The 13,860-nt window shown below is 44.2% G+C and overlaps 1 protein-coding gene across 1 annotated transcript in view; it reads right to left on the bottom strand.

The window, feature by feature from the left end:
* ATP13A4 (ATPase 13A4) overlaps positions 1 to 13,860 on the bottom strand; it is a 172,291-nt gene that overhangs the window by 131,336 nt on the left and 27,095 nt on the right. The window contains exons 2-3 of the mRNA XM_062181236.1: positions 10,011 to 10,138; positions 5,002 to 5,175 (exon numbers count right to left, since the gene is read on the bottom strand). Of these exons, the coding sequence (XP_062037220.1) occupies positions 5,002 to 5,175; positions 10,011 to 10,138 (302 nt within the window). The remainder of the gene's footprint in view (positions 1 to 5,001; positions 5,176 to 10,010; positions 10,139 to 13,860) is intronic.

The raw sequence follows: 13,860 nt of genomic DNA, 5'->3' as shown, positions 1-13,860 counted from the left end.
CCATGTACCCTATTTTATTAATCATTACACTCTCCCTTGACACACACACAGCTGCCCATAAGCTAGCACTGTGGCTGGCTTATAGCCTGTGTTCATCAAATTTATGAAGGGAAGTGGGATGGCGAAGAGAAATCTTGTTTCCAAAATTTCCAAATTTACAAAGTCACTTCTTCACTTTGTATCCTCATGCGCAAAATGGAGGTGATAACTCCCATTTTCCAGGATCTCTATGAGCATTAAATGAAATAATCGCTGACATGCTGTGTTATAAACTGCTAAATGTATAGCATTTTAATAGAAGGCAGACAGCAAAACGACTGCAGCAGTCAGAAACAAAAATGGAGCTGAAAGAACAGAGCAGGTGACTAACTCCCTCCAGAACTGGGACAGAGAATCAACCAACAAAGACGCAATAGAGTAGGTGAAGCAGGGCTGAGGAGTGAGGAGGCTTTAGTAAGTAGAGATACAGTGCCTGCCTTGCACATCTACTCTATAGAGAATGTGTGCGGGGGGGGGGGGGGCCTCCTCACTAGAATGTCACCTTGTAAGGACAGGGATTACCTCCTGTTTTGCTCATATCTCTATCCCCAGAGCCTGGTAAATAATGAATGAATGAATGAATGTGAATATGAATGAATGAAGGGGAGCAGGAATTTCAGAAGACACATGATGCCTTTATGGATAAGAACATGGACAACACAAAGTGCCTGCTTCTGTAGACGCTGGTGCTGGTGTGGGGAGAGACCCGCTGCAGAGGAGGAGGAGGTGGAGGAAGCAGATCGCGTCAACACAAAGGCCACGGGCTGCCACGAACCCTGGTGAGCTGGCAGACTTCAGGACGCCATTTGCATGGCTGATTGGCAGAGTTTCTCAGTTTTTTTTTTAACTAAAGGCCCAAGCCTTGACTTCTTTAATTGAAATCAAAGGGGAAATGCCCCCTCCCCAACCCCTGTAAATACATCAAAATTAAGTGCCTTGGGTCAGGCCTCAAAGCTAATCAACACTCTCCTCTGAACATCCTGGGTCTTTGACAGCATGTGACATACAACGACAGTGCGGGAAAAATGTGTTTGTAATTATAATAAAGATGGAAACTATGGAAATCATCAGGAGCATTGGATTCAGACGGCCAATGAATGTAAATCATGTTATTTGCATAGAAATATGGCATCATTGCAGATATTGGTTAGAATTCAAAAGTAGATGAATAATGAATAAAATGCCACTTTAAAAATTACAAAATGAAACTGTAATTACTCTTACCTTTTGGAAAAAGATAAAAATCTCTAGAGGTTCTCAATAAAAGAGAACTGAAAAGAAATTGTGTCCTGAAAGGTTTCGGTGAGTACATCGTGGACTCTTTTTCTTTTATTTTACTCTATCTTTTAGCTAAGAAGGGACTATGGAATCAGCAGCTGTGATCATGATCTGTGATTCTACTACCGTGAGATCGAAGATAAACACCAAGAACGGGTAGACAACATTTCAGGTAGGAGTCATCCAGCCCTTGTTAATGGAAAGTCATTACACTATAGCTATTTTAACATAATTCAAATAAAATCTTTTTAAGGTGTTATTTTAATGCCAAAAAAACTATCAACAAACTTTTAAACTACTGGTACCTAAAGCTTATTTTTCCCTTAGTCTTAGTATGAATGTTTGAAATAATTGAATTCCTGTCTAATTGCATAAAAACTAATTTGGAGCCTCATTTGTTTGGAGAATCTCTGGCATAGCAAATCCACTTACGATGACACACCAGAGTAGGTAATTAAAAATTAAAGTTGAAATCAAGAAGAAAAAGGCAAGATTGAAGCTGTTTTAGATAGCTCTGATTAGTGAGGTATAGGCAGTGAAAGGTGGGGAGAACTTAATAGACTTTCAAAGAGGCAAAGAAAGAAGCCCAATGAGGGATGCAGCTTGGAGGCATAGTACTTTTTGAGTCATTCCCATATACGTCCAGCTGCAAAGCTGACCACATGCAACCAGGGGAATCATTTGTCTCGGTATGGATGAAGACTGGGATTCCTGGTCACAGGATTCCTTCCCCCATGCTGGGGTCTTGGAAGGGCATGCCAGGCCTGCTGGGTAAGGAGGGAAGGGCACAGCATCCAGATGAGCAGGGCCATGAGACATGGATTTGTCTTGTGTATAGCAAGCTCTTCTGTAAAGAAAGTCCTCGGAGTCGCTTGGGCCACAACACACACACATACTTTCCATGTGACCTTTGATAACACGTTACAGCTTGCTAAAGGCTTTTACACAAGTTATCTTGCTTCATCCACACACCAGTCCACGAAAGAACAAGTGCTTTACCAGTTGCATTTTACAAGTGAAGAAATCGAGCCCCTGAAAACTTAGGAAACCAATCCAAAATGCTAGGACTACAAGTCAAAACAATGGACTCCAAATCCCCAAGTGCACCATCTCCCTCTATGCTACACTTCTTAAATTTGTTACTCTTAGTTGATTTTTCTTTTTCCCTCTCTCTTCATTTTCCTTTTACCTATTTCCCTCTCCAATTTTCCCATTTCCCCCCTTTCTGTTCCCACTTCCTTGCTTATTTCCTCTTGTTCCTGACCATGTCCCACTCTGCAAGCCCCAAGAGCATGGTTCAGCCACCAGCCATCCTCAGGCGGGAGGAGGCTTTGAAGGTTCTCTGGAAGGCAGAACCCTTCTTGTTTCTCAGGTTCTGTTTCTGCTGAAGCAAAAGCATGGACTCAGAAGAACCATTTGGGAAAAGATCTAAGTACTTGCTGCATAGACTTAAATTCCTTTCATGCCAAAACATAGGAATCTCATGGGTCTCTAAGTTCATGTGGAGGAGTTGATCTATGAGGTTCCCAAAGATGGCAGCCCTCTGAAAATACTTTTTTCCCCTCTCCAAATTCCAAAAGACATACTTCTCTTCCCTTGCCCCAGCAAGACACTCAGGCTGCGACATAGAGGCCACTTACATCACTTTGCTAAATCTAGATTAGTCCTTCCTGACACCATAGACCTACACACAGTGACTGAGCCATAAATGTAATGTGCAGGTGTCTGATCCTCTCCCTAGGACTCAGTGCACATGTGGACTCATCAGTGGGAGAGACGGCTTCTGACACCAGATTTTCTCCAGGGGTAGCCTCTTACCAGAACCATTCACATCACCTAAGAACCTACTTAAAATGCATATTGTTGCACTCCAATCCAAATCCAGTAGATTAGAAGGGGACCCAGAATTCCCTTTGTAGACTCTCTAGATTATTCTTATGCCAGCTGAGGTTTGGGAACCACTCAGCTAAGTATAATTCAATGGGAAAAGCCTAGGACCAAGAGTCAAAATACATAGGACTTAGTCTCGGTTAGGCCTTTACCCATATATGAGCTCAGGAAGATGGTATTACCTCCCCAGATCCACATTCCTCACCCCTCCAGTGAAGACATTTCACCTGTGAGTGCCAGGCACTCCTATCTCACGCATATGCTGGGAGCCCTCATGAAGCATGATCTGAGGCGCCAAGAGAGTGCAGCTCCAGCCCAACATCATCAGAATGACTAGCTCTTACTCCACTCTCATCTCTTGCTCTCTTAAAATCTCAAGGCGTATTTTACAAGATGTTCCAGTTAAATTATAGTTGAGGAGGCCCCTCAACTCTCCCCTGTATCATGGTTCACAGGTCAGCTAAGCTGGGATGTGAAATAGATAGTTCAGGAGGCACCAGGATCAAGAAACGATGGCCAGAGCTGGTCCCAGTGGAGTAAATCAACACAAAGGAAAACCTCATCCAATTTCTGTTTCACTGATGCTGAGCCCCAGCTCTGTTAGATTTCAGATTGAAATGCAGTTTGCTTTATTTGTGTGTAGACAGTAATAAGGTTTGTTGCTAGCCTCCCCTCTTACTGCATCAAATAGAATATTTATCTCCAGGGATTATTACATATAAAAGAAGCTGAACTCCCAATAGATGTTGATTTATCAAGAATCCTGTTGGGCAAGCTTTCTGTGCAAGGCACCACTTAGGACACCCACATCCCATGTTGCAGTGCCTGGATTCAAGTCCCAGCTCTGCTTCCAATTCCAGATTCCTGCTAACATACACCTTGGGAGACAGCAGGTGATGACTCAAGTAGTTGGATCCCTGCCACACACAAATAAGTAAAATGAATAAAAATAATAGCAATTTTTTTGTCATCCCCCGACAAGAGCACTTAATAACTGTCAGTCAAAAGGTGTCTCCATGACACTGTCCATTCACTGTCTTGAACAGGAATGCCCATTTCAATCCATCCACTGCAGGATACTAATGGGATCCCCACCACACACACGAACTAGGCAAGCCGCACTTAGCAAGGTAGAAGGTTACTTTCCTGGCAGAACTAACAGCTATGAAGGAACAATGCACACTAAGTGTCATGAGCATCAGGAAGAAGCAGTATGGGAACAAATACAGGACAACTCACAATGCCAAGGCCTTGAATTCCTAGAGAGAAATCATGATCTTAGGGAAAGACGGATGCATTGTTACCCTGGAATAGCTGCAGAATGCAACACAGTCACATCAATAATTGTGTCTCTTTCAGGTCAGAAGGGGAAGACATCATTCCCCTCATAGAAATACTCCCCATCCTCACCTCTCCTCCCCCACTTAGGGTCACTTCAGTTTGGGTTGGGGGAGATAGATGTAGATGTGCCAGGATCTGGGGGGAAGAGTGAGTATGAATTTTGTGTAGCCTATAGAATAATTTCATACTGTTTATTATTTTTAGCTACAATTTTGTTGTTCTCTGATATTCACAAAACTTACAATTTTAAAAGGAATACTCTTTCAAATAAGATTTCTCAGTCAAATCCCACTGTACCCCTAGTATGGAATTCTTGACAGGTGCAAAGCCATGTAGGAAGCTAGGATTGAAGCCTCTGCTTACCACCTGCCTTGTGTACATATTCTCCATCCACCCCACAACACAGTGTCCCAGAGAAAAGGCCACTGGCTACAAAACCAGGTATGCACTTACTGTTGTCCTCAGCAACACGACGTCTGCTTCTTGCAAGGAACACGGGACACAGTTTGCCCACACATGCCAAGCCGGTCTCCAGTAAAACACCAAGGGGAGAATTCCAAATGAGAAGATGGATCCAGCAAGACAGAGGGCTTGTCGGCAGCCTTGAGTCCGGTAGCCAAATACTTCCTGGGACAGAATCAAAATGACTCCAGATGTTGGTTAAGCATAATAAACAATTAATGAGCAAAACTTACTTTAATGATGGAACTGGGTCCAGAAAATGAAGGAGTTGATGAGAGTGACAAGAGGACAGGGTGACTGACGGACAGACTGGAGAAAGATTCTTGGGCAAGAAGTGTAAGGGATGACCCGAGACATGCAGGAGGTTGTGATCTAACTGGGAAACACAGTTTATGTAATTTGCGTATCCACCTACCCTAGGGGCAAGCCCTGTGCTAATGTGCAGATGCATCATCTGACTTGGTCTCCTAATCATCCCTATTCCTATATTATTCCTGAAATGAGATAATATTACCCTAGTTCCATAAATGATGGGACTGAGCTAAGACAAGGCTAAGCTTGTCCAAGGCCACACACTCCAAGTTCTGTCAGCCACTAAGTCTAGCGTTTGATTCACAGCTACAGCAGACATGATCACAAGCCAGCTGACAGAAGACTAGATGATGATCGTGACATTATCCCCTTTGTTAGAAGCAACAGTCTCATTAGCAGGAGGGGCTAGAACCAGTCCTTGACTTTGGAATCAGGGTTTGGTGAAAGAATTTGACCACAAAGACATTAACAGCCAATTGCCTTTGGGAGTTTGGTGTGGAGCTATGGGTTCCCACGCTCCTCCCCTGTTCGGATACAAAAAAAAAAAAAAAAAAATTGCATCAAGAGGGAAAACCCTTGGAGACTGGTTTACTTCAACACATGCTACTAAGTACCTGCTACATTCCATCAGGGGTTGTTGTTAGACTCTGGAAGACACTATGGATGTGAACAAGATAAGTGTCTCACCTCTAATGAATGTATAATCAAGACAAACTTCCTTCTCCCAAAGAAAACCTGGGACAGAATGGAAACCACCCCCTGAAATTTATGGCTTCAGTTCCACAACTATATCCCACAGTGTCGCAGATGCACTTCACACAGGGGATACTGGCTGACGTGGAGAGGTGGTAGAGTACCTCGTTAAAAGCATGGTCTCTACACCAGGACATTTTAAGTTTGGAGATTAGCCACTTCCTGGATATATGAGCTTCAGGAAGTTATTTGATTTCTTCATTCCTCAGCTTGCCATCCATAAAATTGTATAATGATAATACTCACCTTACAGGGCTGCTGTAAGATCTAAATGAGTTGATATGTGTAAGCGCTATGGAAGCATTTACTGCTGCAGCATCTGCTGTTGCTGCTGCTGCTATGGCATGAGCCCAATTTCCCAACATAGACTGAAATTCTATCCCTTGATTTATTGGCAGTTTGATCCAAGACTTCTGAGTGTCAGTGTTCTACCTTTGTTAGAATGGCCTCTTGGATAACAAGGGATTTGAACTTAACGCTTTAAACCACAAACTTCTCTATCTCACCTGATTGAGATTACATTGTCAGGAAGGCTTCTGTGATCCTAGCTGAATGCTGCTTCCATGGTAATTAGTAATGCCTGCTGGTTATTAGCAACACATAAAGGTGCTGGATGGCTTCCTTAGGTACTGCCCACATTTGGTGTAAATCTGAAAAAATATTCTCATTAACCCCAAAGGAAACTCTCTTGAAGGGTCAATGTAGACATCTCTGCTTGTCTTGATAAGAGGAATGAACAGGGACATAGTTGTAGTAGAGAAGGATTCTCTGGTGACGTTTTCCTGGGTGTTCTACTAAACTTTGACTAACGTTCTCAAGCCTCACAAGCAGATGTTATTGTTCTTTGGCTCTCCAGGAAGTAAACGAGCAAAAATTCTTTGAGTATCTGAAATCCTATGACCTTGCTTTTGGTCTGCCCTCTTTTGCTGTGACTGGATCCCTTCCACCTCTTGGTCTCCATTGCATTGGTCATGCTCTGTCTTCAGGACTGGACTGGAAAGACATGGTTCATCTCCTGCTCCAGTTCTTCCAAAAATGCTTCAGGATCTTGATTCTATAGATTGACAAGTTCCTTTGATAGCCCTGCTTTTGTCTGCAGCAGGTCTGAGCATGGTGGTTTTGCAGCCATTGGGCAAAAAGTTTGCTTCACTTTGATTTTCCAGTCAGAATTGTACACACTGAACCAATTGAGAAGTCTGTGGTGTGGGCTGCTGGTGTGGGTCATCAGTCCTCTTCAGTTAGAACAAAGCGGTGTGGATGATCCGCCACAGTGAACTTCATCATCAACATCACCTCTTTCCTTCTTAAAATGAACTATCCAATTGTAAAATGCTGACTGTGCAGAACCAGGGGGAGGGGGAGGTTGGTAGGGCATTGTCCCTGTAAACTTTTCATAAAGCATCAGTGATTTCACCATTCTTCTACCCACACCTCATCATGTTCTTTATGTTTGTTCTTGCTTCAGCTTTAGCAGAATCACTATTGCTCTGATACAGGTTTTCTCAAACGATGTCTATCCTTCTTGCTGTCTCAAACTGGATCCTGTACAATCATTTCTTGGCCTTTTGGCTAAGATCAAGTGTAGATCATGTGCAGATTTGTTGTAACAAGTTAAAACAGGTTCATTTGCATATAAAAAAATGAAATTCATGCAAAAATTTTCCATAATATGTATTTTTGCCTGAATTTGTTGAAGAACCCTTATATTCTCTCATTTAGGAGAAAAAGATTAAAAATCTTCCAAAGGCACAAAGCTCATCAGTAACTCAAAACTAGGCCTCCAGATCAGAGCTTTCCCACACGTGAAAGATGTGTGTTGGACATTTCTACTCTAGGACTGGTCTTCATTTCTCTTTAATTTCAATCCAACTAACAAATGTTTATTGTCGTAAATGAGACAATACCTCTAGCCTCAAGGAGTTCATTCATTCAATGGGAAAGGGAGGCTACAAAAGGATAACACTATACGAAGTTAGGGCATTAAAAGGGTTATACAGAGGTGTGGAGATACAGATTGTTATCTGAATGGGATGCTATTGGTAACAGCACTGGAATACCTTGAGTTGACCAGAGGTACCCCAGGAAGGCCAAGCAAACCCCCCTCTTAGTGTTACTCTAGGAGCTGCTCTGCTCAGTCTGGTGGAGACTGTAATACCACTTAGTGGCCATGACCTGTAAGACATTGCTAAATTTTCTGTAGAAAGTACAAAATAATAAGGACAAGGACTGCTCCATTATTGCTTATTGAAGTGAGTTGAACTGTACTGACTCAAAGTGGATTTCATCACAGGGACTATTGAAAGACATTGGGTTTAAAATTGCAAAATGTATCATGGAGCTATTATTATCATCAGGCAACAATTACTTCCCACACTTATGGAGTGCCTCTCATGTCCCCAAATACGCTTGAGGGAACTGTCCCTACTGCTTTGCCCTCCAGCCACATTTACCTCCCACGTAAAAGGGACCAATGAAACTCATACACACACACACACACACACATACAGAATATTAGGAAATTGTCAAAAGCCGATCATAGAAATAATTAAAATCACAGTTGTCCCTGTGTTCTTTGGAATAGCATACTGTCCCTTCTTTACCCCTCTTCTACTCACACTCCTCTCTTCTCCTCCCCTTGCATACAGGTCCTTTACATCCCAAACAACTTAGCCTTTGTCTCCTTCCCTACAGAGCCCTCAGGCTCAAGAAGCCAAACCGTGTTCCCCAAAGCAATGATTTAAACTACAGTCAACAGAACCTTCTCTAATCTACAGACCCTCTCCAGAAAAAAAAGACACCAACACACAAACTTCCCTATGACTATCTGGGAAGGGGAGGTTTCCCAGACCCTAAGTAAGACTGTGTTCTAGAAGGTTCATGAGGCTACATCAAGGCTGATCATTCAGAGTTTACCCTCAGTACTTTAACCTCGCCCCTGACAGTAGGTATGCACTTAGTGAATGCAGAAGTGTGCAGACACAGGCATAGGGAGTGCAGGTAGGAACGACAACTGGAGCAGGGTAGGGGCTGTCTCCAAAGAAGCTTTGTAGAGTGACGTCATCACCTGGGCCCACCATGTCCTGAGAGTAGTTCTCAGTCTTCCAGGCCCAGACAGTCCCAGCAGAACCTGCTCTCATAGAGAAGAGTTCAGCAGAGCAGATCTCAGAGACTGGAACAGAACAAGGAAGTGGTGTGAGTGCAACTGTCTCCTGCCTGGATTAAAAGGTGAGTTGTTATAAAACAGGAGTGTTTTCTCTACAGTTACCCTGTCTTCTCTGATCCTGACTGACACACATCTTCTGTAAACACATTAATTCATTCAATCACATTCCAGTCAAATCTTCTTCCTGGGAGCCATTTTTTTCCTCTTTCAATTTTTCATTTCTCTACATGTTTCATTAAATATTTGAAAGTTTTAAAAAGACTGCATTTTGAAAAGTTTACCTCCCTGAAGGTAATCTCTTTGCCCATATTTGCAGATGTCGGTTGTAAAGAGAACACTTCACTGTAATTTCCAAATCGTGTTAAATAAATACAGTTTACCTCACTGCTTACCTCAGCCCCAACATCTAGTCAAATTCCTGCCTCAGCAGTTTCTTGTTTGCCACTCTTTAGTACAAAGGAGGCTTTTCTAAGCTGACTTTATTTGACTTCTAGATTAATGTAAGAAATTCTAAACCTGGATGACCTAATCCAGAAATCTTAAACTGGAGGCTCAGAAAGACTGGTCTATTTATGGGCTTCTTGTTAAACTTTTTCCCAATGGCTTAAAACTTTATAGCAGGTCCCCAGTTATTTCCACATAAAAGTGTGATTTCTACTTTTTATTTAAAATAAACCAGAAACTGTGAAAATAGTGTCCTCATATTCTTACCCCATAATAATTATCTGGAAAGCACAAAAAAAGACACGGACAAAACAACCCATACACCAACCAGTGGGAGAGGATGACGCAGTGTCAGCTGCACCAACAGGATTTTATGGCACTCTTCAAACGCAGGAATTCCAGCCACAGAGAGCCGCGTGGATGACTCCGTGTAAAGGATTCCATCAGCATTAGAACCTTTTCACAACACTTAAAAAAAAGTCACTGAGATTCAACACAGACCCTCGGACACACCAAGATAAAAAACTGTACGGGAAGGAAGGCCTGGGACAGGGGCTACCTCCGTGGAGGCGAGGTAAGGAATCGCGGAACACACTGCTACATGTAGGTCATTGGCAAGCTCCCAGGATATGGTCACGGAGGTATTTGTGGGTGCATCACATTGCTACAAAGACTATTAACCAACTAACTAAATTAACCCAACACAACACAGGCGAATAAAAGCACGGACAATCTAATGGTGAGTACCTGAAATCTTAGGAGAGAAAGGGAGAAGACCAGCCAGAGTGGGCACTGCTCCTCTGCAGGAACAGGTGGTCCCTGTGTGCTTTCTTTTTTTCCTAACACAGAGGCCACATGTCACCTTCCATTTCTCATCTCATATCAGAGCTGCTTACCGGAGGCACCAGGGGTGATTTTGTGTATCGGGTGGGCTGCGGCAATATCTGGAGGTATTTTTGCCTACGCTCCACTAGGTGAGAGTGGCTTCTGGCCCCTGGTGGGCAGAAGCTGGGAATGTTGCCAATCACCCTACACACACAACAAAAAATTACCTGGCCTAAAATAGCACCACATTTGGTAAACCTTACTCTAGGTATTTTAGTTTCCCTCACATTATTTTCTTTTTCTTTTTTTTAAGATTTATTTGTTTATTTGAAAGGCAGAGATAGAGAGAAAGAGATCTTCCATCTGTTGTTTCACTTCCCAAATGGCTGCAATGGCCAGGGCTGGGCCAGGTCAAAACCAGGAGCCAGGAGCCTCATCTGGGTTTTCCACGTGGGTGCAGGGGCCCAAGTCCTTGGGCCATCTTCCGCTGCTTTCCCAGGCACATTAGCTGGGAGCTAGACGGGAAACGGAGCAGCTGGGACTTGAACCAGTGCCCATTGGGAATTCCGGCACTGCAGGCAGAGGCTTAGCCTTTTATGCCACAGTGCCGGCACGCCCTCAGCTTGTCTAAGCAGACTACCAGATCCTGATGCCTAGGATGCTGTCCCCAGCACCCAGAGGACTAGAACATGTTGATATTCAAATGTACAGAGAAAAGAGACTCACAATTAATGTCCAGGACCCACTGAGGTCATGATGCACTCATTTTACAGATTAGGAAACTGAGGTGCTGAGAGAGGAAGCAAGAGGCCCACATAGTCTTCCTTTCCTGCCTCCCCTTCTGACCGAGTCTTGGACCCCTCTCTCTATATCTCACTCTACCCCAGCCACCATCTCCATCTCCTTGAACTCACCCTTATTGCCTCACAGTCTTCCCAGGGCTGACTGCCTCTTACCTTCTATTTTTGTTTTAAGGTTTATTTATTTGAAAGGTAGAGTTACAAAGAGAAAGAGAGACATAGAGAGAGGTCTTTTATCTGCTGGTTCACCCTTTAAATGTTTGCAGTGGCCAGGGCTGTGCCAGGCTGAAGCCAGTAGCCAGGAGCTTCTTCCAGGTCTCCCACATGGAGGCAAGGATACCCAGGGACTTGGGCCATCTTCCAATGCTTTCTCAGGTGCATTAGCAGGGAGCTGGACTGGAAGTAGAGCAGCTGGTTGCTGTGGCCCAGGAGTGCAGCGGAGGACGGCCCAAGTCCTTGGGCCCTGCACCCATGTGGGAGACCAGGAGAGGCACCTGGCTCCTGGCTTCGGATCAGCATGGTGCGCCGGCTGCAGCGCGCTGGCCGCAGCGGCCATTGAGGGGTGAACCAATGGAAAAAGGAAGACCTTTCTCTCTGTCTCTCTCTCTCACTGTCCACTCTACCTGTCAAAAATCAAATCAAATTAAATTAAAAAATTAAAAAAGGAAGTAGAGCAGCTGGGACTTCAACCGACTCCCACATGGGATGCCGGCATGACAGGCTGTGGCTTTACCCACTATGCACAGCCCCGGCCCCAGCTTCTTATCCTCTTATATCTCCTCTAAATGTTAGCTTCTCAGAGAGGTCTTAGTCAACCACCTGTATAAGTAATATCTTTAATACACAAACAGTAACAACAAGAAAACAAAACCATGCAAACAGACAAGGCAAATTTTAAATATTCAGTAGGAAAATATGTAAGCAATAACATTCTAATAGACTGTGTAATACATTTGTGGCACACACCCTAGTGCTAGTATGTCCTTTATAATACTTTTGCAGCATTTTCTCAATTTGCAATTTGTATTTTTGGTTGCTTTTCTGCTGTTTTCCTTTCTACCCCCACCCCCACAACTAGATTTTAAATTCTGTCAGCTCAAGGCAAGACTGGGTTTCACAAACCCCTTGCCTTCAAGAGAGCCAAACCAAGGGCCTGAGCTGTCCAGGGCAAGCTGTCAGGGGCATGTGCTGCCCGGGCTTCTACTCTGCTCCACACCTGTATCCCCAGTCAGCCTGGTGTGAACCGTGCTCATTCCCCACTCTTATACATCCTTTTATAAGAAAATTAGTGTAAGAAATCATCTCCAACATTGACTGCTTCACAGCTAGGATTCCTTTTCCATTAGCAACATTCTCATCCACTGAATGGTGACACAAGTGGCCTTCAAGGGGGCCCCCAGGAGCCATGCAGCCTGGCCACACCCTCCACCACATGGTGGGAATGTCACTTAACCCAGTCCCATTCTCAGATTTAGAGCATCACTTCCCATTTGGAATGTCACCTTTCTGCTCCTTGACTCCCAGTTTCTCTTGTCACAGCTTCATGTCCCACGACTGCTGGGAACAGACCCCATTCTGGAGGCAATGGTTGCAAAAATTCCATGCTGCAACCTCCTGGCAGTCTTCAAAGTATCTTCAGTTCCACTCAAGTTCTTTACTACATTTGGGATACGCGCAAAAAAAAATGTCAGCTAGAGATAAATTTCTCATCCTCTAAGAGCTGACAGGAGAGACAAGGAATTAAAAAAAGGAACTGAATCAAAGCCAAAAATATCAAGCACCCTATGAGCAGCACAAAGGAAAACATGAGCGTCAAAGGGTGAAAACCTTCTGTCCAGATGGTAAGTAGGAACAGTCTTCCTAGAGAACAGCAACTTGACAGCAACCTGGAGAGAATGGCGGAAATTCAAGAGTTAGGAAAGGAGTGTAGCGGAAAGGGCCTTCCAAGTGGAGGAGCTTCGCCTTGACGAAGGCGCAGAGCCTGGAAAGATGGAGTGTGTTTAAGGACAAGACGAGAGGCCGGTGTGGTGTAGTGTCACCGTTAACCCAGGCCTGCATGGGTGGGACTTGGAGATTCCAAGCAGAGTGCACTACTTCAGCTAGCAGGTAGCCAAAAAACTTTGTCAAATGTTTAAAAAACAGCACCTCCATCTCTCCTGCTCCACAACCAACAGGTGGACGCTGCATGGGTTTCCCTCCCTTCCGTTACCAATCCAAGGAAACCTCAGAGGCAGAGGCCATGGCCCTTCCAGCAGGCGACAGTCTGCTCACGGAAGGAGGCGAAACAGAGGTGCTCAGGGCTGTGGCTCCCTTTGACTGATGGGGTTTCCACTTCTCGGGCCCAGATGCCGTCAGCCAGGGTTGTGGAAAGTCTCCCTGCTCTCCCTGGTTAGCTGGCAGGAAAGCAGCAGCAGCAGACAGGTGATAACACCTGTCCTGGGGGAAATTTTCCACCTAAACTTGGAGCGACACTCATGAAAATACATAGTTCATGTGAACAGTAACTGCTTATGTTTCAGATGCTCTAAATACGTGTTCTTCTGTGTGCTGCTT

Source organism: Lepus europaeus, chromosome 2, assembly GCF_033115175.1.
Source record: "Lepus europaeus isolate LE1 chromosome 2, mLepTim1.pri, whole genome shotgun sequence".
NCBI classification, from domain to species: Eukaryota; Metazoa; Chordata; class Mammalia; order Lagomorpha; family Leporidae; genus Lepus; species Lepus europaeus.
This window is presented reverse-complemented; position numbering and strand designations above follow the sequence as displayed.